At 36.0% G+C, this 26,154-nt stretch overlaps 2 protein-coding genes across 6 annotated transcripts in view; both read left to right on the forward strand.

The window, feature by feature from the left end:
- si:dkey-78a14.4 overlaps positions 1 to 22,676 on the forward strand; it is a 27,341-nt gene extending 4,665 nt beyond the window's left edge. Inside the window, exons 2-7 of one of the 3 annotated variants that reach the window (XM_087261562.1) lie at positions 2,952 to 3,089; positions 3,624 to 3,810; positions 8,865 to 9,905; positions 13,440 to 13,566; positions 15,189 to 15,554; positions 21,673 to 22,676. In XM_087261562.1, the coding sequence (XP_087117688.1) occupies positions 9,395 to 9,871 (477 nt within the window). In that variant the 5' untranslated portion in view covers positions 2,952 to 3,089; positions 3,624 to 3,810; positions 8,865 to 9,394 and the 3' untranslated portion in view covers positions 9,872 to 9,905; positions 13,440 to 13,566; positions 15,189 to 15,554; positions 21,673 to 22,676. Of the gene's footprint in view, positions 1 to 2,951; positions 3,243 to 3,606; positions 3,811 to 8,864; positions 9,906 to 13,439; positions 13,567 to 15,188; positions 15,555 to 21,672 lie in introns of those variants that run through there. The other 2 variants (XM_087261561.1, XM_087261563.1) reach the window with 2 other exon arrangements.
- On the forward strand, positions 17,457 to 25,462 carry LOC147836057 (arylamine N-acetyltransferase, pineal gland isozyme NAT-10). Of its 3 annotated transcripts, XR_015495981.1 has the most exons (4): positions 17,457 to 17,710; positions 23,025 to 24,141; positions 24,294 to 25,024; positions 25,186 to 25,462. XR_015495981.1 is itself a non-coding variant. In XM_087261557.1 (2 exons), the coding sequence occupies exon 2, from the start codon at positions 23,032 to 23,034 to the stop codon at positions 23,896 to 23,898; it is 867 nt and encodes a 288-aa protein (XP_087117683.1). In that variant the 5' UTR covers positions 17,457 to 17,710; positions 23,025 to 23,031; the 3' UTR covers positions 23,899 to 25,462. The 3 variants fall into 3 exon arrangements, 1 of the variants encoding a protein (XP_087117683.1); XR_015495980.1 differs by having other exon boundaries at positions 23,025 to 25,024; XM_087261557.1 differs by having other exon boundaries at positions 23,025 to 25,462.
- The last annotated feature ends 692 nt before the right edge of the window (positions 25,463 to 26,154 follow it).

The following is a 26,154-nucleotide window of genomic DNA, read 5'->3' on the forward strand; positions in this document are numbered from 1 at the left end:
TGTCCCATCTACTCTAATGCTTTATGTTGCTAATTATAGAGATGTGCTTTTTAAAGGCAGAAAACAATGATTTAGGCATCACCAGACACTCCCACAGGCTGTCTTATTCTAAACAAAAAAGTTTTAGAAGTTTTAATTTTCAGAAAATGCTGGCCTTTCTTTAAGGGAGCCAGGTGTTTGATTTGTTTACTGCTGAGTGTGCTCTATTCTCTGTTTATCAATCCAGATGTAGTCTGATATGTTTTAGGCTTTAAATAATAATCTACAATGAGTAAGTAAAATGTGTTCAAATGAATTTTGAGGGTTTCTATAGTAGTGTTTTAAGTTATATTGTTGTTATCTTGAACTGTGTACTTGAAAGCTACATTGTTAGCTAGTTAGCTCATATAACTTGTTACATTACTTTTGTTTAAGTATATTTATTTATTGGATATTGCATACTGTCATAATGTACAGATCCTAACAGTTTCATGTATCTTTCTGGCAAATAAGCAGATAATATGCACATAAAAACCATTAAATTCCATCACCTTAGTAAGGTAACATGTGCACAGAAATCATCACAGGGAATCACAAAAATATGATACACATAACCATCCACACACAAAAGCTCCACTGTCAGGTCCCAGGTTGTGAGTTTGTTGCTAAGTATGTTTCAGAGCTGTGTTTCCACCTATGAATTCATATTAGAAACAATAAAAAGGTTTGTTGTCATGAGATATTTAAAGTAAATAAATAATAATTATAACAATAAAAGATTGGATCCTTTGGATTTTCGGTGTTGCCTACTTTATTTTTGTGTTTTTATAATTATTTAAAACTTTTTATTGAGAATTGACAGTATGTGCCTATGTTTGACAAACATGTTTCTATCTATATCTCTATCTATGTGTTCTTGTCATATGCTTATTTTTTAATTATTTAAAAATTTAAAAGTGTTTTTATTGCATTTGTGATTGTGATAAATGTTGGAAGTTGCTTTAAAAGTATACTGTATATACCATACACCCTGCTTCAACATTACCTGTAGATTTCTAACGAGCCTTAATTAGTTTTATCAGGTGTGTTTAATTAGAGTTACAGCTTAAAGTCCCGGTCACACTGCACTTTTCTCCCTATAGACTTCCATTCATACGCATGTGAATGCTGCAGACCTGGAATGCAAGCTCATGTGACAAAATTTAAAGTTTGCAGCATTGGAAAGTTCAAGCTTGGGGAACTCTGACCTGCGAAATCACATCATGTGATTGTCGAGACTAATCAAAGATCAAACCATGACCTCTCTAAACAAAAATTATGGACCAGTCGCTTGCTTTTTCAATCTCTGAATATTTTGTTTAATCCCACTCCTTTTCGCTGTGCCATATGACAGAATTTTGCATGCTCAAACGTTTGTGACCGCAGCCTTACTGTGCAGACCTGTGGCTCTCAGTAATATGTAAGATGATATTTGTATCTGCTGATTTCTTAATTTTGTTATAAATTTTCTGTTGTATATTTGTTTGCTGCCAAAACAATAAAATAAATTTGTCAATTTTTATGCCTTTTTAATAACAGGTAAGAATACTAATTAATTTTAGTAACACCTTGACATACTATTATTGTGTATGCAGTATAATGCAGTGAGTTGTAACACTACAGTACAGTAATTACTGTACACAGTTTCCAGTTAGTTACACTACTGCTCTATTACAGTAATTAACTGGCAACACTGTTGCCAGTTACTTACTGTAACCAAACTTTTACAGTGAGTACCTGGCAACAGTGTTGCCAGTGTTCTACTGTAAAAAAGCCTGGTAAGGTCTAACAGTGTAGGGTTGGGCCTTAGTGCCTACTCTTAAACTAAGTGTATAATGACTAGTTTCTTATATTTATGATCTCTAATAGTAATTGATTTAATGAGTGACAATTTTTACTATCCAATCCTCATTTCTAAATAAATAATTGCAAAAACATGGAAAGAATCTGAAATCATTTACTTTGAGGCCAATAGAAAACTGACATTGTTATTCAGCAATAAATATATAAATATAAGCATTTTTAAAATGATTCTCAGTTGGTGGAATGAACTCCCTAACTACATCAGAACGGCAGAGTCACTCGCTGTCTTCAAGAAACGACTAAAAACTCAACTATTTAGTCTCCACTTTCCTTACTAATCTCCAATTCCCTCTCAGACTCCTCCACTAACTACCAAAAAAATAAAAAATTACTAATGTTTTGCTTCTTACACTTTCTTTACATACCTGAAACTTGCCTACAGCACTTATTCGTTGTTGCTCTTATAGTTGTGTAAATTGCTTCCTTGTCCTCATTTGTAAGTCGCTTTGGATAAAAGCGTCTGCTAAATGACAATGTAAATGTAAATTTGTTTTCTGTTTATTAAGCTAGAAAAAACACTGGCAATATGAAAACATAAACTACAATAGTTTATTTGCTTTATAACAGGCTGTGATAAACTGGTTGGCAATTCAATTATTGGCAACTATTGCAGTAACAGTGATCCACACAGTAGCCATTAGCTAGCATTAGTAATTTATTATTGCTAATTAAATACATAAGTAAAAACATATCTTGACTTCATTTCAATTTATGCTGCATAAATCCCCCCTTTAGAAAACACTTTGCACAATAAAAATGCTGAATCATTCTCTCCCATGCTGGTGCATACACTACAGATCAGTAATGATTTGTTTGTTTATAGTAAATGACATTTGGTGTTTTATAATTATTGCAATACATATTATAAATGCAGTTTTCAGTGTCAAGCAGTCAGATTTACTGGTGTGTTAAAAACAACTAGAACTGGAAATGGATTACAATAGATTTAATACAAACCAGACTTCTCTCTAATGAAATAAAAACATTCTCACTAAATTTCTCCAGATGTAGATGCCCAATTATTCTTGATGCATGTATCAGTACCGTAACATGAATGCTCTTGTGCGCAGGAAGAAGTTCCTCAGACAGGAAGTGAAGAGCAGCACTCTGGGAAGCCCTGCTGCTGCTCCTGAGCTTCTAGAGCACTTGCAGTCCAGATACTGGATCTCTGCTCACCTGCACTTGACTCAACACTGATGCAGCACCAGGTGGGTCCTCCTTCACTGTCACTCTGTGCTTTGACAAACGAAAACGTTTAGTTACCTTGGATTGAGCCTGTTTCACACACTACATGGCATTCATTGTAATATGAAGTCAAAATTATTAGCCCTCCTGTAAATTTCTTTTCTTATTCAAATGATGTTTATTAGAAGAAGGAATGCATCACAGTATTTCCTTTTTTCTGGGTAAAAAAACACTTTGGATCAATATTATTAGTTTTCTTACGCAATATTGTTTTCGATTGTCTACAGACCAAACCACTGTTATACAATGACTTGCCTAAATACCCTAACTTGCCTAGTTAACCTAATTAACCCAGTAAAGCCTTTAATTGGCACTTTAATCAGAAATTTTGGTCCATATTGACATGATAGCATCATGAAAGCAGTTGCTCCAGATTTGTCGGCTGCACATCCATGATGCGAATCTCCCGTTCCACCACATCTCAAAGCTGCTCTATTGGATTGAGATCTGGTGACTCAGTTTTCAGATTCAGTGATTCAGTTGTTTTGTCATTGCAGATTGCAGATTGTGGAGGAAGCTCCTACGTGAAGCGTGAAGCTTCCTGTTCCTCTGCTTCTTTCAGGTGGGATTTCAGTCCATCTACATCCTGCTGGGCAAAGCGGACAGACTTACAGGGAGGAGTTTATTCAGCCTTCTTTTATGACTAGAATATTTAGAGGAACAGGATTTGTCAGAATTAAAAATGTAAGACATTATAAATGACTTTATCCTCACTTTTGTTCAATTTCTAGTGTACTTGTTAAATAAAGCTTTTAATTTCACAATGTTCTTTGACAAAAAACTCACTTTAAGTTATTTAACATTGTAATATGATGTTACAAAAGCTTTTTTATCTCAGATAAATGCTGCTATTTGAATATGTTTAACATCAAATAAAAAAGTACTCAAGAGTTAAACAAATTGATAATAGTAATAATAATAATAATAATAATAATAATAATAATAGGACTGTTTTTGGTGTGCTTTGGAGTAAATGCAGGTTTGGTGAGCAGTAGAGACATAAGTGAAGAAGAGACTTAATAAGAGTTCGCTTAATAGATAGTGTTTTTTCCCTATAAAAAATTATTGTGTTAAAATCAAAGATATTTAATCATTTTAGATATCGTACATTTATTTGTATAAATATTATTTATATCTATTTTATAATTTATTTTGTAAAGTACTGTTAACATTTTAAAAAATTAAATACAATTGAAGTCAGAACTATTAGCCCCCCTGTTTATTTTTTTCAACACATTTCTAAACATAATAGTTTAAATAATTCATTTCTAAAACCTGATTTATTTTATCTTTGCCATGATGACAGTAAAGAATATATTTCTGGATATTTTTCAAGACACTTCTATACAGCTTAAAGTGACATTTAGAGACTTAACTAGGTTAATTAGGCTAAATAGGCAGGTTAAGGTAAATAGGCAAGTCATTGTATAACAATGGTTTGTTCTGTAGACTATCAAAGTAAATATAGCTTAAAGGGGCTAATAATTTTGACCTCAAAATGGTTTATAAAAATTTAAAACTGCTTTTATTCTACTTAAACTAAAACGAATAAGACTTTCTCCAAAAGAAAAAATATTATCAGACATACTGTGAAAATTTCCTTGCTCTGTTAAATATTATTTGGCAAATATTTAAATTCAATTTACCGACCTTGATTTTCAGTCAGCATTATTGTTTATGACAGTTGCCATTTTCTCAAAAAATGCTCTAAAAGGCATTATTTTTATTTGACATTTTGAAGAAATGTTATCAGACCTTTATAGAATAACATGCTTATTAACATTTTACTTAAATCCAGACAAACATTGTCTCTCATTGTCTCATTGGTCTCTTATTTCTTCCGACACAACTGTATTTAATTGGGATTATTATAAATAAAGTCTATTCATTGTTATCAGCATCATTAAAGATAACATCAAACCAAATACTAAATAATAAATGTAAAATTGAAAATAAAAAAATAAGAAATAAAAATTTTAAGCAAATATTTTGGGTAAAGGGCTATGACTCATGAAAGAGTTGTGACTCCTTGATCAAATGACAAATGTATGCCTAGGTCACAAAAATAAATTTCCACATATAAAAATAAAAGACAGAATTAAAAAATTGTGAATATTTTTACTCCCATTCTTCATGTACGAGCGGCCGCCACTAAATGAATCTTTTTGGCTGGAGACTTCTTTTACTTAGATAGATTTTTAGAGTTTATAAACAGCTTGTTATGCTGCTTGATGTTCTGATGTTTTCTTATTTTATTCCACTTTTTATGTACAGTCATGAACACGGTTGTTTGTAGAGCAAGTAGTTAGACCATTTTCAGCCATTAGTTATTTCTCCTATAGGCTATTAAATCTGAAGTTCTAAAACAATTGCAAAAATGAGCACTGCAGCATAAGGTCAATAGTGTTGTCCCTTGGGAACACATGTTAAATACTACGTTCTGTGAGATGCTGAATTCAGGAATCCTTAAAGATTCTAAATATCTATGCATTTGCCCGGTTATTGTTTCTGACTGATGTCAAAATTGTATAATTCTGAACATAAAAATGCCGCAGGCATAAATTAATACTCAAATATGTATAAAAAATAATCCATTAATCCCTGCATAAATTATATATATATATATATATATATATATATATATATATATATATATATATATATATATATATATATATATATATATATATATATGTATATATATATACACACACACACACACACACACACACACACTCACACATATATATACATTCATTCATTCTGCCGCTTTTCCGGGGCTGGGTCGCAGGGGCAGCATCTTAGGAGAGAACCCCAGACTTCCCTCTCCCCAGACACTTCCTCCAGCTCCTCCGGGAGGATCCAGGAGGCATCCGAAACAGATGCTCGAGCCACCTCAGCTGACTTCTGTCAATGTGGGGGAGCAGCGGCTCTATCTACTCTGAGCTTCTCCTGGATGTCAAAGCTCTTCACCCTATCCATAAGAGTGCGCCCTGCCACCCTTTAAAGAAAACTCATTTCGGCCGTTTGTATCCAAGATCTTGTCCTTTCGGTCATGACCCAAAGCTAATGACCATAGGTGAGAGTAGATTGACCGGTAAATCAAGAGCTTTGCCTTTCGGCTTAGCTCCCTCTTCACAACGACGAACCGGTACACCGACCGCATTACTGCTGCCGCTGCACCAATCCCGCCTGTCAATCTCACGTTCCATCCTTCCCTCACTTGTGAACAAAACCCTGAGATACTTAAACTCCTCCACCTGGGGTAAGGACTTTCCTTCAACCCACCTTTTTCCGGTGGAGCACCATGGCCTCGGACTTGAAGGTGCTGATTCTCAACCCAGCCGCGTCACACTCGGAAGCAAACCGCCCCAATTCATGCTGAAGGTCCATGTTCGATGAAGCCAACAGAACAACATCGTCTGTGAATAACAGAGATGAAATCCTGTGGTCCCCGAACCGGACTCCCTCCAGCCCAAGGATGCCTTAAAATTCTGTCCATATAAATTATGAATAGAATTGGTGACAAAGAGCAGCCCTGGTATGTGTTTCCTGAATCCAGTTTTGTATCTTGTCATAGTTGTCAAAGTCTAGTTCTAGTTTAATCTGTTTGAGTTCCTCGTTTGTTTGTTATTTTGTCACTTTGATATTTTTGGATTTTTGTCACCAGTACCCTGCCATAGACTTTTCCGGGAAGGCGGGAGGAGTGTGATCCCCCTATAGTTGGAGCCCACCCTCCAGTCCCCCTTCTTATATATATATATATATATATATATATATATATATATATATATATATATATATATATATATATATATATATATATATATATATATATATATATACATATGCAAATAAATAAATGTATATAAAATATATATAAATAAATAAATATGCAAATAAATAAATATGCAAATAAATAAATAAATGTATATATAATTAAAATAAATAAATTTGCAAATAAATAAATACATATGCAAATAAATAAATAAATAAATATGCAAATAAATAAATAAATATGCAAATAAATAAATATGCAAATAAATAAATAAATGTATATATAATTAAAATAAATAAATTTGCAAATAAATAAATACATATGCAAATAAATAAATAAATAAATATGCAAATAAATAAATAAATATGCAAATAAATAAATAAATGTATATAAAATTACACAAATGTTGGGGGAAAAGTAAAAATTTATTTTCCCCTTCAAACATTTATTTATTTCTTGAACATAGTTCCGGATTTACTTTTCCTCAAGTCAACATGCTAATGAGCAGGGCTGCTGCTGGCCAGAAGGGTGCCCTATGCAAAATTTTACTGTGGTGCCCCCACAGAGGAACAAAATCACACAAACAAAACACATTCCTAATTTCAAACATGTACAAAAGGTAAGGAATAAAGCCCTCTCTGTACCTGTAGAGATTGACGGTCCTCAGTGCTGCATTCTGTGTCTGTACCTGTGTAGCTGCTGGTGTCTCTGGAGCAGTGCTGGATCAGGCCGCCTCATCTTCTTTTGTAACAAATTTTGGCATTGACCTCCATGTACAATACAGAAGAAATTAGTCATTTAAAGAAAAACTCATGACATACTATTAAAACAATAGGCAGGTCAAGCACTTCATAATGTTTACAAACTACAATCAAAATGTGGATTTAATCTGCACTGTAATCTATGGTGACAAAAGCTGACCCTTTCTTTCAGTATAAATCAAAGACAGTTGTGTTTTTAAGAATTAATTAGTTTATTTTTGAACAAAATCTTTAACATTCGGAAAAAAAATATTGTTATTGACTTCATGCAATAAAAATGGTTTCTGGCATGTGGCTTACAGTAATTTGACTCATTTATATTATTGATCTTTTAGAAATGACAGAATATTCGTCAGTTTTGTTATTTTATACTGTATTGCACAAAAAGACTAAAGAGACTTTATTGTCATTGCAGCGATACAAGCAACAACAGCAGCAATAAGAAATGTAGAAATAGACAAAACAATAAGTAATGATAACTGCAGTTTGCAAAGAATGATATATAATATATAATTATATAACACAATAACTATGATAAATAAAAGATACAGTGGAATAATTGTGTATGTAGCTGGTGTGCAAACAGAATTGTAGAGTAATGCACGAGTTAATAACAATAATTGAGTTTGTGTAATTATCAGCAACATGGGGAAGAGGGGCAAACGTGAAAAGTCATGGAGCATGTCCCGTCTAAAGCACAATGCATAGCAGTTGTGGCGAAGTTTAAACGTTAGCTAGCCTCACTAATTCACTTGTTATTACCTGAAAGTGATGCACACGATTCATCTTGTACTTTCTTCCTCTTCTCGGCTCCAGACTACTGTCTTTTCCCGGGCATAGAGCTGCAACTTACATCATTATAATTATTTGCTGCTAGCAGCTGTAAACTAAGATAAGTGGACCGGGCCGGGCCGCGCCGCGCGCACATTGCTATGCGCGTGCACGAAAAAATTACCTCGCATGTTTGATTATGCGTCCGTCATAATATTTTTTAATTAAATGTATTTAACGACCTATTATCAATTAATATTTACCTGCCCGCACTATTCATTGTTTAAATATTTATTAATGCAGGAATTTGAGGATTTTTTATATGCATGTTTATTATTTATTTATTTATTATTTTATTTATGCAGGCATTTACGGATTTATTTACTCATTTATGTTTATATTTGCGTATTTATTTGTTGTTTTTTCAGGTTTTGTCCTCCATACCATCGTGCTTTGAGAGCATAATGTCTGCTGATGTCTCATTCCTGTTTTCCAATTATGTAAAGCAAATGGCAAATATCTTAAAGTTTTATTGGCTAAAGGAGATGTCATGTGGCATTGCTAAGATTTTACTTTATTGGTTTAATATTACTATTGTTTTTTTTCTGACATGAACTGAAACGTGTGACGATTTTCAGGTTCAAAAGTAAAACTATCCTAATTAGGAAAAACAGGGAAAATATTTATACATTTAGGTTTATGGGCCCTCTGTTAATATGCCTAACAATTATTAAAACATTTTCTGTGTTTAATATCAAAGACTGTACAAACATACAGCTCGTGCTGCTCTAATTGACTGAACGCTGAATCAATTATTGTTTACATTTAAATGACCCTCGTCATTCTGTCACCACGGAAACCTGAGTTGGTTTACAAAGTCATCAACCCTGATCAGCGCGCTACTAAACTCTGAACTAATCTTCTGTTGGCTGACTTACATCAGTTTGGGAAGTTGTTCATGATGACTCTGCGACGATCAAGAAGGACCAGGACTCTCCCTGGACACCTCAGGGACTTCTTGCTGGAGGGCACCATGTCGGACACCTCCGTGGAGCAGCGACACCTGCGGAACGCGGCTGTCCTTCCTGCCCTCCGTCCTGCAGCTTCAGTCTCCCCAGTGGGTGAGTGTCCACAGGAGGAGCCCCTCTCCATCCACGGTAGGAGTGTGCAGGAATTTCAGACCATCTACCACAGTGTGATGGACTCCACCGTGAGGAAGCGTGCAGGCCGGTACACTCTTCAGCACGGACTGGAGGTAAAGCAGCGGCTGTGGGAGAAGCTGGACCGGCCTGCACTGCTGGAGACCGAGCTGCCTGATGGACGTGTGTTCATCACAGAGGTCAGATCCGGGTCCAGTGTCCCCCCTCACATCGTGGTGGACATCAGCAAGGAGCCGCTGCCCAAGGAGCCCCCGAGGAAGAAGCCCAGGCACTGAGCCATCCTAGTGCCAGATGGAGGATCATGGGCATGTATGTACATACTGTATATATTGTATATAGTTACAGAATAAGTTTGCAATACATCAAATTTCACTTTTCATTCAACTTTTCATCACATTGCTGGATGTTTGGGTGATTGTCGGTGCTGTGGCTATGTAGGTTGACATGCGTTTAGGCGGTTTCTTGCGTGTTGCTGGTCTCCTCCGAGTGGTTTTGGCACATTAGTGGTTGTTGTTAGGGTTGTTAGTGTTAGTTGTTGGGTTAGGGTAGGTTAGGGTCCCTCACACGGTTTGCAGCTTGACGTGCTGTGAGGGCTTGTGTGCATCAGTGAAGCTGAGAGCTACGCCACTGGTACTTCACAGCTACCGGTAGGGTCACCCATAGTGGACAGGTCTCAGCTGAGATGCCCGACCAAGACAAACCACCTGATTCTGAACACCAGAAGATTGGCCTGATGCTCCAGACAGAAGATGTCACCTGATTGACCGAAAGAAACACTCACACACACACACACACACACACAAACACACACACACACACACACACACACACACACACACACACACACACACACAAATACACACTCAAACATACAAAAAAAGAATAAATATTGCAGACATTAAGAATTAAATATTCAATCTTTCATTTTCTTGTTGGCTTAGTCCCTTTATTAATTTGGGGTTGCCATAGCGAAATGAACCGCCTACTTATACAGCATATTTTTTACGCAGCAGATACCCTTCCAGCTGCGACCCATCACTGGGAAACTTTCATTCACTGCAGACAATTTATCTAAGCCCAATTCACCTATAGCGCATGTCTTTGGAAACACGGGGAGAACATGCAAACTCCACACAGAAACGTCAACCGACCCAGCCAAGGTTCGAACCAGCAACCTGCTACCCGCTGCGCCACCGCGTCACCAATAATTAAATATTTTAAAGAATATTACAGTTTTTCCCAATTGTTTACACACATTTTCTGAAAACATGTCACATATTGTCAGAACTCTACACACAAATCACAAAACACACACACACATTGGGCAAAACTCTTCAGTTCGTCTGCAAAATGAAACTCTACGTTCAAAACAATGTGATTTCTTCTCAAAATGGTGTTTTGTTTTCAAATGACACACACAAGCCATCACATCAATAGACATTTATAAGAACAGTTGAACACTGATGTGCTTAATGTAAAACACGATTACTTCTTCTTCATTCATCGTACTGACTACAGACAGTATATAGGCCTACAGAGGTGTATTGTGAAAAACACACAAATACACGGTACCAAATATATTTTACTGTATTTTTTCCACAAAAACAGTGTACACAGTGTTCATCCCAACCAACACAAAGTTGCACGTAACGTGTTCTACTTATGCCAACAGAAGTATTTACAGAAAACAGTTACAGTAAAAAAAAAAAAAAAACATAAAAACTGCCATATTGCATCCTCTTTTCTGTTTTAGTCTGGCCATGTAGTGGGGGAAATGTCACCTTGCATGGAGAATCCAGCCATGAAAAGCATCAACTGCTAGCTTGGAGAAGGGGTATACATGTGTGTGAGTTTCAGTCATACACTTTTCATCCACAGGCAGAAAAAATCCTTAGGTTTGAGGAATGGAGAATATGGAGGGAATAAATGAGGGTGGGCAGTGAACCAATAATGAACCAGATTTCTAAATTGCGATTCTGTGTGACAGGAGTTTACTTATGTGATGAGTTAGCATGCAAAGTAGGACAACTGACTTTACATTTTTAAATGACAGTGTGTTTTTTTGTAAAAACAAGAGATTTTCTGCATGAAAATTGTGCCAAATGCAGAGAATTGTGTGTAGTGTTTTGAAAAAGGTGTGTTTTAAACCTGCAATTTGAGTGTAAAGCAGGAATTGTGCTTGTAGTTTAGCAGAATTGGTTCAGGGGGTTGGTGCATCAGTTACATGTTGTGGTCATTGTGTCTGAAGTACAAGTAATTGTGTGTAAAAAACTAAGAAAAACTGTAAGAATAAAGAATCTTAATTTAAAGATTTTTTGTTTCTTTGAATAAGCATTTTTCAGTGTTTTCAAATGGATGAGTCTACTTTTACTGAAACGCATGAATGAAATTAATACTTATGACCCTGGGGAAAAATAAAGATAAGTGACCACTTAAAAGGCATTATTGGTTGACTTGAATTAAATTAATGCAAATTATGGCATAAATTCTGTTTAATGTCATTAAATTCACTCTGAATACCACCCAAATAAGATTTCTGTTCATTATTGAGTTAAAGGTAAAAAAGAAGCAAGTGAAAATTTACAAAAATGATGTGCAATACAAAGATATTCATACAAATTTAAAAAACACAAATGTGTAAATGATGACAAAATTCATTTGTGTGTGTGTGTGTGTGTGTGTGTGTGTGTGTGTGTGTGTGTGTGTGTGTGTGTGTGTGTGTGTGTGTGTGTGTGTGTGTGTGTGTGTGTGTGTGTGTGTGAACTATCCCTTTATTTCAAAGAATAAAGTTTATTATACTTTATTGCATTTTAATATGAAAAAAATAAATTTTAAAATGAAAATAATCCTCAAAATAAGAATCTAAATCTTCCAGTAGGTGGTAGTAATGTCTAATGAAGGAGACAATTCGGTCAAACTACTGAATTCAACAAAGAAGTCAATTGCTGTTTTCACTAAAATAGTAAAACCTTTCTACATTGTTTGCCTAGGCTTGTAGTTACAGTGCTGTAAAAATACTCAAAATATTTCTGTTAATGTTTTTCAAACAATTATATTTGATTTACCAAAGTCACACAAGTGCCAATTTTACATCGGTCACGTCCATAACAGAGAGGTGTAGCACCGCACCCCTAATAAACCTTTTTTTCTCATGAATGTAAAAATGTAAAATAAAATAAATCATTTCTGTTCTATAGTGAGCCGACTCTTATCCTTTTGAGTTAGTACTGTTTGTTTTGGGTTGTGCAGTTTACCAGAATGTCTACAAAGTATGTTGTATACTGTAAACTGGCAGACTTTTTTGTCACATAATGCATATTGATATTCCTGACTCATTGATAGTTTTCTGAGCCCATTACTCTGTGGTTAGTAGTCAGTACTTTTTCATTTTTAAATAAATAAACAAAGTAAATTTGACCATATTTACAACATGTGCATTTTTCAAATCTGTAAGTGGTCATGAGCATTTAGATCTGAGTTCAGAGTTTTAATTTAAGAATTTATTATTGACCTAGATGTTACTATATTACTACTACTATTAGTTATCAATATATAGTACGACTGACCTAGTTCGTTTGTAGTGAATGATATCCGGTGTTTTATAATTATTGCAATACATTTTAAAGATCCAGTTTTCCGTGTCAAGCAGTCAGATTAACTGTTGAATTAGAAACAACTGGAAATGGATTAGAAAGGATTTAAGACACATCAGATTCTTCTTTAATATAATATAAGCATTCTTACTGAATTTCTCCAGATGTAGATGCCCAAAGCCATCTTACTGGTGCATGATTGTTCATGAGGCAATTATCAGTATAGCAACACAAATGCTCTTGTGCACAGGAACTCATACAGGAAATGAAGAGCAGTTCTTAAGCCCTGCTGCTGCTGCTGAGCTTCTAGAGCACCTGAAGTCCAGATACTGGATCTCTGCTCACCTGCACTCGACTCAACACTGATGCAGCACCAGGTGGGTCCTCCTTCACTGTCACTCTGCTTTGACAAATAAAAGCTTTTGGTTATCTTTGGGTTAAGCTAAATTTCTAATTTACTGTCATAAAAGTATTTTAATCAAAGAAACGACAATTTAATTGCAAATGGCTTGCATATTTTAAAGGGCCTAGTTTGCACATTTTTTAAGATTTAATATTAATATTATGGTTCTTCTGAGTGTGCCAGTTTAGGTTCAGTTCAAAAAACAGTTCATATTTTTTATTATAATGTGTTAAAAAGTGTCATTTTGGGGGTGTGTACAGGGGTCGTTATTTTAGGGGTGTGTTGCTTCACATGAAAATTAGGTTCGACTTTCCGCCCAACTTAACAAGGGGGGCAGAGCCAAGAGCTCCCCTGCATTGTGTATGGCAACAGACAGGCAGACAGAGAGAAGCAACATAAGTGAGAGACTTGAGGTGCCAGTGGGTTAACCCTGATAGAAACCTATGTTTACAATTCTAAAACGCATGGCGCCGTGTGGCACAGCGCTTTTGGTGTGTGACCTGCTTAAGGCAAGTTTGTTATTTCCAATGGAGGGACACGCACGTGAGGCAACGCACACGCATTTTTCAGCTGCACCTAGTTAAGATAACAGGGAGCTTCTGTGACCGAGGGAAATGCAAACAGCTGAAGTTTAAGGAAGATGCAATAAAAAGTACATGTTTGCTAACGCACCTAAAGTATTAAATAATGTCGCCAATGAGAGCGAACATATGGTGAATGTTAATTTTGTGTTGAGCTCAATGAGCCTTACATCTATAAATAGAGCAAGGTTGCTCTTTTGGTGACATCACTTTGACTCACACGCTAAAAATGGCAAACGTGAAACAACAAACTGAGGATATGGTGATGCGCGCGATCTAAAAACCGCTTCAATTGGTCCACAGTTTTTATGTTGTTGAATTTAAAAAAGTGGGTGTGTTTCTATCACCCCAATATGACAGTCTAAACACTATACCAGGGATCACCCACTTGTTCCTGGAGGTCCGGTGTCCTGCAGATCTTAGCTCCAACCCTAATCAAAAACACCTGAACAAGCTAATTAAGGTCTTACTAGGTATACTTGAAACACCCAGGCAGGTGTGTTGAGGCAAGTTGTAGCTAAACCCTGCAGGGCACTGGACTTCCATGAACGAGATTGATGACCCCTGCACTACACACGTCTGTCCAAACAAGATTTTTTCACCATAAGTGCCCTTTAATTATTTTTCATTCATTCATTCATTTTCTTGTCGGCTTAGTCGCCTTATTAATCCGGGGTCGCCACAGCGGAAGGAACAGCCAACTCATTCAGCACATTTTTACGCAGCGGATGCCCTTCCAGCTGCAACCCATCTCTGGGAAATATTTTTCATTTATATTATATTATATTATATTATATTATGTTATGTTATGTTATGTTATATTATGTTATGTTATATTATATTATATTATATTATATTATATTATATTATATTATATTATGTTATATTATATTATATTATATTATATTATATTATATTTATTCTTTCCCTTCAGGCTAACAGTAATGAATAATGCTGCCCTGAAGATCAGCACGTTTCTCTCACATGACCAGTTTCAGTTGTTTTGTCATTGCAGATTGTCGAGGAAGCTCCTACGAGATGCTTGAGCTTGATCCAGAATGTCTGGCCATCTTGAAATCAACAGACAATCTTCAAAAGCCATCCCAAAGTTTCTGGAACCCTCCGCTGGACAACAGATTACACAGCAGAGACAAAACACATTACAATGATCACAGCTGTTCATTTTCTAATACCATATTTATTTCTGTTTCTAAGTATTTCAGCATCCTGTTCCTCTGCTTGTTTCAGGTGGGATTTCAGTCCATCAGACACACATCTACATCCTGCTGGGCAAAGCGGACAGACTTACAGGGAGGAGTTTTTTCAGCTTCTTTTGATGACTAGAAATTTCAAAAGAACTGGATTTATCTGAATTAAAAACGTAAGACATTATAAATGACTTTATCCTCACTTTTGTTCAATTTAAAGTGTACTTTTTAAATAAAACTTTTAATTTAACAATGTTTTGTACAAAAGGAAAAAGGGAAAAATATACTTGCTCCAAGCTATTCAATATTGTTATAAAATGTTACAAAAGCTTTTTATTTCAGATAAATTCTGGTGTTTGGATATTTTTAATCATCAAATAAATTAACAAATATTCATACTAAAAAGAATTGGACTGTTTTTGCTGTGCTTTGGAGCAAATAAAAATAAAATAAAATGGATTGTGTTAAAATCAAAGACATTTGAATAATTTTAGATATTGTAATATCTGTAAAAAAAATTAAAACTCAAATGTTTTTTTTTTTTTTTTTGTGGAGAGCAGCAACAATAATTGTGAAATACTCGGAAGGTTCTTTGCCATAAGGATGTTATTGAACATCCAGTGGTCATTTAGAGAATTGTACTCATAACACCTAATTTTAACTACTTCAATAAATGATTAAAAACTGTGTGCAATTCTGTCAAGCAGACATGGTTAAGCATTGTAAAGTTGTGTTCTTTGATGATGAGCTCACATATGTTGCCAGCTATTAATAACAATAAGGGCTTTATGTCAAGTTATGTTCAGGAGGACACTAAACCTAAAGACTATTCTAAAGCATCTTTAGATTTAATTTCTATTGACCTCATTTTTCACGTATGAGCCTTTGGAATCTTGGCAGCAGACTTGTGGTCTCATTCACTTACATAGATTTTTAGAGGTTAAAAACAGCTTGCGTGGGTTTCCTTCGGGTACTCCGGTTTCCCTCACAACTCCAAAAAAAAAAAAAGAGGTATAGGTGAATTGGGTGAGCAAAACTGATGTTTTCATATTATTATTATATATTTTTTGTATGTATAGTCATGAACACGGTTGTTTGTAGAGCAAGTTTTCTGTTGTTTATTATTCAAAGTTTTTTCTCCTATAGGCAACTGAATCTGAAGTTCTAAAACAATTGCAAAAATGAGCACATTGCAGAATAAGGTCAATAGTGTTGTCTTTTGAGAACACATGTTAAAATACTTTTTTTTTAGATACTGAATAAAGGAATTCTTGAAGATTCTAAGTATCCTTGCAATTGCCTGGTTATTTTTTCTGACTGATGTCAAAATTGTATAATTCTGAACTCGGTGAGAAGGGTGAGGATGAGAAACATAATAAAAATGCTGTAGGCTCGGCAACCACTGCACTGAAGAGGAACCAGAATGAAGGAGAACCAGCGCTCTTGACAGAACCCAGACCAGAAATCCCTCTTGTTCCAGCAGCTAAACATACAGTACACACAACAGTCAACATCACACACCATCACTCCCTCAAACTCATTCAACTGATTGAAAGCTTTAAACATTCAGGTTAAAAAATCCAATCCAGCCCATCCCTGGCTGTGGCATAACTGAACAATGTTTACGTAAGATTTGTATAAAAAATGACAGACTGTTTAAGGCAGTGTTTTGCAAGTAATTGCCAATGTTTTATAGAGTTATACATTAATTTAATTCCTTAAAAACGTAAATAATAATGATAAACCATGCCAGTATTGTTTTATTATTAATACCGAGTCCCATGGCAGATGTGGTGAGGGAGACGGGTGGGGGGGGACGAGTCGTTCTCCAAGGCACTTTTTGAGATGACATTATAGCTTTGCAGTATATAATCTTATTTTTTGTTTTTCTTTGGCTGTTTTCAAAGAACTGCTCGCATTTTCTTTTATTTTTAAGTATTGTTATTTTGTTTTTATCCATAATTGTCACAGTTTCGCGAAAAATGACAAACTGACACCTCGCGTGGTGAATGTGCATCTTTGACGCGTGACTGACCTCCACATCCAATCTCCGACTGGAACGCTGTCAAAAAGCCAGTGTGTGCGTAACATCCTGTGCCTTCACATCCTGTATATTTCTTCTGGAATTTGAAGTCAGAGTAGACTGTATGCATATTCTTCGCTGCTTAAGTAGACAAAATGAGTTCCCAAAAGTCTTGAAAATTACGTTTACTTCGTTATTTTGACTAAAACTTATACGAGTTTGATCATCGTGCTGTGGAAGTCTGGTATATTCTGGCAAACCGTTTCCCAACCCTGACCAGCCTGTCTGAAACCGTTTCCTTAAGAGGTATGTATCTTCTTGCAAAAAAATGCTGCTTGGTTGACTGCAGTCCATTGCATAACTGTTATATTTGTTATGATATACTTCAAATAGACTTGAGCTTCAGTTTTACCACTAAATGACTCTTAGTACAGTTGGTAGTTGATATTGTGGAGTGGGATGATCCATTTGTCAGGGTATTATATATTTTATAGAGGACCATACTTTGGCATTTGCACTGTAACTGTATATATTTCAAAAAGCTTTGTGTAAAAATTATTTGTTCTGAAGAAAATTTAATGTTCTGTCATGATGATTATCATCTAACTGGCTTTACTAGAGAACATCAGTATGAAAAGGATTGCTAAATGTACTGACTATTAAAACGTATATTTTCATCAGGAATCTTAAACATTATATTTATTTGACATCTAAGCCCTTGGCTTTCACTTTTATACCTATAGTTACAAAACATGTGGGGTTATTTCAGTATAAATTTGGATCAGATGTAGACAAACCCAATTTTTAGGTTCAATGTTAAAATGATTTGAAATTATATTTTTACCTCAACAATTAAGTATGTTCACATTTGGCCCATATTTAAGTTAAAAAAACTATTATTTGCGAAAGTGAAATGTGCATAAGTGCTGTAATATAACCCTTTAATTTAGTTGCCATTAGTTGTCACATTTGCACTTTCCACAAACGCACAAGCAAAAATGACTATTTATTATAGTCATTTATTTATTTACAAAATAGTTACAACTAGACACAAGAATATCCCAACACAAGCAGGCCAATGGTGTTGACAATACTTTATCAGACAAGGAGCTAACAAAAACAAGGAGTATAAATACACAAGACATGATTAAACTAATTACAAACAGTGATGAGTCTGAGGTAGAGCAAATAAACACTAATATTACCAGTCATAACCATGGCATGTTGTATCAAAGTCTTCTAATGAAAAACAAGCATTGGTTTTAATATCCTTCAATAATTATTCCAGTTTTCACAAGTTCTGGAGTAAGACATTAGTCTGAAGTCTATTATGCTGGCTTATTGTCTAGAATTCAGACAGTAATCTGTGTATTGCGTTTTACAAGTATTGTGAATTTTGCAGGTTATCACAAAATGTAATTACAACATTGCATTTACTTTACAAAATGTAATAATTATATTTTCTATACATTGTTATTAACAAAATATCTATATATAGATTTTCTATACATTTATTCACCAAAGATATTTTATCAATTAGCTAAACATGTTTTTTTTTTTTTGTTAGCAACGTATATTTTGAAAATATACAGAGGTTGGACAATAAAACTGAAACACTGGCCAATTTAGTGTTTGACAAGCCTGGTGGCCAGTCTTCATTGATCACATATTCCACTAGTAAGAGCAGAGGTTGAAGATGTGGTGATTTTTTTTTTACTATTACTAAAACATTGATTTATATAGAATTCTCTTTCTTACTATAAAACACAAAATGTTAAAAAACATATGCCTTCCTGGGAAAAGATGATACAAAAACAAATATTATAAGAAAGGTCAGTCAGAAGGTGGTCATCTGTTTTAAACATATGCATTCAATAAGTGTAAATCATGGCTCTAAACTGAAGGCTGGAGAAAGAAGATAAAACCTGGTGTCTGGTTAGCCTGTGTTGCACTCTGCAGCAACAGGTGTTCCTGTATGACTGTTGGACCTGTTCTTTGCAAAGGATAAATTCTTTTTAGAAGTAAATTTTGTAAGACTTTGTCTCTTGATTAGTGAGTCTTTTTATTTGAAATTGCCACGGCAAAGGTTTAAAGGGCTATGAAACCCTCCTCTTTCGGTTCAAGTCTACCTCAGAATTTTTTCAAACAATGCTCAGAGATGGACATGGAGCACTGTGAGCAGAAGGGGGAGTAGGCATGGCCGGCAGAGCAGGGGAAAAAGAGGGGAGCAAACAACTGCTGTCAGTTGGCTCACATAATGTGACACAAACCATGAGGAGATCCACGATTTTACACATACACATATACAGACACATACGACCCGTGCCGCGCAGAGGCACAGCTTACCCAGTCATTCCCTTGCAAAAAATAACTGCAGTAAACTGGAGTAAAACTACAGTAAAACAGCAGTATGTAGAAGTATAACTGCAGTTAAATTAAGTACAATTGTAAAATTGCAATACAATAAAGTATAAACAGAGTTCAAATAGAGTACAATAAAGTTCAACAGCAGTATAAGTTACAGTAAACTGAAGTAAAAACAAGTAAACCCTGTCTTTACTGCACTTGTGCTGCTGTAGTTTAATAAGCCAATGGTGTGGTGAGAACAGTACTGCACTTGTGTTCCAAGGGCTTAGTTCTTCAACATCATCAAATAATATTTTGTATTTTTAAGGGATGTTTTTTGGGTTAAGTAATTTTCTAATTAGAATTTTAAGTTTATTTGCAAAAATGACTAATAAAAAATAACTGCAGGAAACTGAACAGTATAACAGCAAATATAATGCAATAAAATTCAACAGCAGTAAAATATGCAGTATAGCTGAAGTGACATTAAATAAACTGAAAGGGGCCCTTACAAAAGTTACTGCAGTTTTTCAAAGGAATACTGCAGTTTTAGTTAACTTCTGAAAAGTGAACTAACTGCAATACATCTACTGTAATACAGCTGAAGCACTTCTACAATATAACTGCATTACTACTACTACTTTTCCTGCTCGGTGGACAATGGTTTCCAAATGAGGTTTCAGTACTTCAGTTGTATTGCTTAAGTACTACCACAATATATTGTATAGCATGTTTCAGAAGTATGTCTAACTACAGAATTACATCTACAATACTGCAAAGCATAATGAAATTAAAGTGCACTTTTAATACTTAAGTACAATAAGTACTTAAGTGCAATAAATTATTTAACATGTATTGCAGTAGCAGTACTGCATTATAGTAGTAATATCACTTCAGTACTGTTGCAGTTGTTGTACTGAAGTTGTTTGTATTGTAGCACTTCAGTTGTATTGCAGTAATACTGCAATATACTTAAATAACAAAAACTGCACTTTTCTTAGAATTTAACTAAAACTGCAGTATTCCTTTAAAAACTGCAGTAATTTTTTGTAAGGGTTGGGTCTCGCAGCTTGGCAAGTCTGCCTTGCCTTCGGAAAGCACATGCTCTCATGAATAATAAAGAAGCAGGCTCTTGTCATAGGATAAGAAAACTCTACTATGAATAATAATGAGAAACTGATGCATCATCACTCCACTAACAGATTCGCGATATGTCACCGATTTTGATCCCACCCCAAAAATTATTTTAAACCTGGAAGATGAAATTACTTGACAAAAACTCAAAACTATCCAGTTTTCCCCGCAATTAAAGCTGACAGGTGCTAACATTGTCTTAACTGATGCTCAACACAAACAAATCTGTTAAAATTTAAAATAAAAGTACTCAGTGATGTCAAATAAACCTTTATTCACATTAATAGCACAGTTTTGCTTAAAACATTGCAGTGCACATAACATTATGGGTGACAAATCAGAGTTCCAAAGATGACAAATTTGTTGGCGCATCTGTGACCAAGACAGCAAGTCTTTGTGATGTATCAAGAGCCACGGTATCTATGGTAATGTCAGCATACCTCCAAGAAGGATGAACCACATCCAACAGGAGTAACTCAAGAGGAAGCTGTTTGAAAGGGATTTCCAGCTGCTAACCTGGATTGCATCCTACAAACCTAAAACCACATCTGCTTAACCCACTGCAGAACTAAATGTGCACCTCAGTTTACCTGTTTCCACCAAAATTGTTTGTTCGGAGCTCCACAGGGTCAATATACATGGCCTTGCTGCTATAACCAAACATTTTGTCACTCATGCCAATGCCAAACATCAGTTTCAATGATACCAACAGTAAAAATCTTGGACCTTGGACAATGTGAAGCTTGCATTGGTCTCTCATGAGTTCACCTTCACTGTCTTTCCCGCAGTTACGATGTGGAAAAGCCCCAAAGAAGCATACCAACAAGACTGTTACTTTCCCAGAGTGAAGCATGAGGGTCAACCAGTGATGATTCGGGCTGCAATATCATAGCAATCCCTGGGTCCAATACTATTGCTGCCAAGGACTACTAAACCATTCTGGAGGACCATGTGCACCCAATGGTTCAAACATGCAAGACATATGCACATGCAAAACTCATAATGCAAGGCAATGCTAGACCTCATGTGGCTGGAGTGTGTCAACAGCTCTGCAAGACAAAGGCATTGATGCTATGGACTGGCTTGCCCATTCCCTAAACCTGAATCCAATTGAGCACCTCTGAGACATCATGTCTTGCTCCATCCATCAATGCTTAGAGGATAAAGGTGGCACTCACCTCAGAGCCAGTTCTCCATGCCTTGTACCTCAATCGCCCTTTCCTGGCACAGACAGATGCTTTCGACACGGGATTGGGGGTCATGTTCTACCAGATACAGGGAGAAGAGGAGCACCCGGCCATTTACATCAGCTAAAAGCTGACCCAGTCCGAGAGAAAATATGCTGCGATGGAGAATGAAGTTCTCATCATCAAGTGGGCAGACCTAGACCTACACTGATCATGCCCCACTACAATGGATGGCCCAGGTTAAGGATAACAACTGCCCAAGTCACAAGTTGGTGCACTCCAGGTCTTCTGCTTCGATGTGCACCACCGTGCTAGTACTGCCAACAACAACACAGATGGCTTCTCTCAGATCTGGGCAGCATACCAATCAAGCTACCCCATAAAAGACAAGCTCAGATACCCAAGAATTGAGCCACAATTTATAACACTGATGCTTGCTTGTTTCTCCGTTTTCCTCTGATGATACGCCATGACCACTTGGCACTGGACACGACCTGGAGAGGAAAGAAAAGGTGGACAACCAATGTACCCGATCACTTATCACTTCCCCTACCTGCTTTATCACGTTATTATAAAAGAAATCCACCCTCTGGGGCTTCACTCACAGTTCTGCTTTGTCGTGTGCTATATACTTTAAAAGATTAACAAAAAATAAAAAAGGCAAAGAGGTATTTTTTCATATGGAAGGTATCTGTAGACATTCTTGTTAATGGTAGTCTTTGCTGTACCTTCAATTACTTTTTTATATCTTTTAGTGACATTACTGAAATTATTGAAAAGAAGTTATATACTTGATCAAACTGTAGTCCCAAAATTATTTTTATACAGTATAAAAATTGCAAAAAAGGCATAGTATTAAACTTAATTAAACTGTAGTCCTAAAATTCTCCATTTCCTTATTACAATAATATGTTACAAAAAATTTGACATTTGTTTTCTGCTTGTTTTCATAGGTTTATAATGGATCTGAGAGAGTACTTGAAAAGGATTGGGTTTACAGGACAGTTAAACAAACCTGACCTGGATAGTTTGTTCACCATCCACAAGCTGCATGTTATGAGTGTCCCATTTGAGAACCTCAGTGTTCACAATGGGGAGAAGAACTCAATGGACCTGCGTGTTATCTATAACAAAATAGTCGAGAGCAATCGAGGAGGCTGGTGTTGTGAAAACAACCTCTTGTTCTCATGGGCTCTGAAGGAGATGGGATACAAATCTACCATACTGAGCGGCAGAGTGTTTAACTCTCTGGAACAGGACTTCCTTCCTAATGACTCTCATCTCATCAATCTAGTGGAGATTGATGGAAAGCAGTACATCGCTGACGTGAGTTTTGGAGTGTCTTGTCAAATCTGGTATCCCTTAGAGTTGATCTCAGGTAAAGACCAGCCACAGCCTCCAGGAGTGTTTCGCCTCACAAACAACGGTGAGAAGTGGATTCTGGAGAAGACCGGAAGGAAGCAAATAATTGTAGATAACGGCTTTGCTGATTCTGGCCTTGTTGACAAACGGCTCATCAAAACAATATATTGCTTTACATTAACACCACGTGTTGTAGAGTATTTCCTCAAGATGTCGGTTATGTTGCAGACTAATCCCAGCTCTCTGTTCATGCTCAAGACCATTTGCTCCCTTCAGACGGCCACTGGATTTAGGGCTCTGATTGGTTGGACATACAGTGAAGTCACTTTCAAAGAGGACTCAGACTCAGTGGAAATGAAGAAAATCCCAGATGATGAGATTGAAGCTGTGCTGAAAGAAAAGTTTAACATGGTGTTGATTAATAAGTTCACACCTAAAAATAACAAAGCTTTTTACTCAATTTAGGAATCTGCTACTCTCTACTGGTGGATTGGTGGAATGCTAGTGCAGCCAGACTAAAACTAAAGACGGTTTCATCATAGCATTTATTCATTGTTATACTCTCTGATGATTTGAAGTGCTTCTTTTATCCTTACTTGTATATCACTTTGGATAAAAGTGCTAAATGAGTAAATGTGAATGTAAAAAAAGGGAGATCTGCTGTTTAAAACATGTCAGTGACCTTGAGAATGATCGTCTAAATCAGTAGTCACCAAACTTGTTCCTGGAGGGCCGGTGTCCTGCAGATTTTAGCTCCAACCCTAATCAAACACACCTGAACAAGCTAATCAAGGTCTTACTAGGTATACTTGAAACATCCAGGCAGGTGTGTTGAGGTAAGTTGGAGCTAAATCCTGCAGGGACACCGGCCCTCCAGGACCAGGATTGGTGACCCCTGGTCTAAATAATTCTTGTGTGAGTGTTAATACTAGCCGAAAGTGATCTACAGAGACATTTCTGTCACTGAGGTCTTTGTAGCACTCAGTCTTACATCCTTGACAAACTGATGTCCTCATCTGAAGCTGTGTTGAGTTTGTCTTTAGGGCACAAAACTTCTGCCCTGGATACAGGCCAGATCCAAGATTATGTGTTCCCAGTTCTGTTATATACTTAGCCATGATTATTACAGCCTAATAATCCTTTGAAGATTTGGATTTTAACCCCTTAACTGTCTCCATCCTCGAAATCAAAACCTGAACTTTTTTTTTGCAAACTGTTTATAATATTACGCATATATTACCTATTTTCACCTGCAAATTCTGTATTTGGGGTGATAGTTAAGAGGTTAAAGTTTGCATTTGTCTTTTACTTGTATGCTAGTGCAGAAAGATTTGTCTTTTACCAAGATTTAGGGTGGGTTTTATTATACTATTTAACTTCATCATTATTCTGAAATTAAAAGGGGGAAGCTATAAGCTAGAGCAAGTAACATATTATAAAGTTACTATGCTATCATGACAATGTATGTAAACACTTAGTTCTTTTGCATCTATGCTCTGGTGTCAAAACAGTTGCTGACATAGACCTGTGATATCTCTGGTGACCGCAAGCCGGCAGAGAGCCAAGAATAACAGGACCACCTAGAGCAGTGGTCACCAAACTTGTTCCTGGAGGGCTGGTGTCCTGCAGATTTTAGCTCCAACCCTAATCAAACACACCTGAACAACCTAATCAAGGTCTTACTTGGTATACTTGAAACATCCAGGCAGGTGTGTTGAGGCAAGTTGAAGCTAAACCCTGCAGGGACACCAGCCCTCCAGGAACAGGATTGGTGACCCCTGACCTAGAGTAAAAACCTATCCAAAGATAGTCAAAAGTTAAAACGAGACACCTAGGCGTGTGTCAAATAATCTGTATAAAGATTGTGGAAAACACAGAGACTTTAGAAAGAGGATTGAAAGAGAAAGAGGAGAAGGAAAGAAAGAATGGAATTGTCCAGGAGTGACTTCAGAATGCTCTGAGGTCTGCTCTGCTCTTTCTCTGGTTTATTATGGTGAATAAAGTTTGATAAATTTTCTGATATTCAAAACCTCCAGTCTGATTATTTCTAATTGATAAGAAGTTTGAATACGACAATATCATGATTTGTAGTGTTGAATACAGCACTGAGATCAAGTAAAACAAGTAACGAGATGCGGCGTTGGTTAGCAGCTAAGAGTAAATCATTAGTTATGTTCACTAAAGCAGTTTCCATACCATGATGAGGCCTGGCAAAATTCTTGTTCATCTGTAGAAAGGAGCTTCATAAAAAACCTTTTCTAGTATTTTAGACATTAGTGGAAAATCATGTTGGTTGGTGACCACCATGACTATGATAATGGTGAGAGATCATCACTTATGGGTAAGAAGACTATTTCCCCTTTTATAATGTGTACAGGAATATCTGAAACATTGTGTTCTTATAAATTTTTTATTTATTGTGATTATAAAAAAAACAAGGGCAGATTTTTATCAATACAGTGTGGCTGTTTTCACACCATGCAGCCATAGAAATCTTTAACTCCCCTGGATTTAAAGAGTTAAGTATTACCATCTTTTAATCCCTTCGGCCAATCAGGTTTTCACAAATGTCTTGCTTGCTTGTGTGATGGAAATTTTAATGAACATCTTGATGAACATCATGTTTTGTAGAATGCAGAGAAGAAGTTTGGTACTGGCCAAGGCCAATGCTGGATACATCGTAGCACTCCTAGTCGAGAGTTAGAAAATCACAACAGAATC

This window comes from Danio rerio, chromosome 7 (genome assembly GCF_052040795.2).
Source record: "Danio rerio strain M-AB ecotype USA chromosome 7, GRCz13ab, whole genome shotgun sequence".
NCBI classification, from domain to species: domain Eukaryota; kingdom Metazoa; phylum Chordata; class Actinopteri; order Cypriniformes; family Danionidae; genus Danio; species Danio rerio.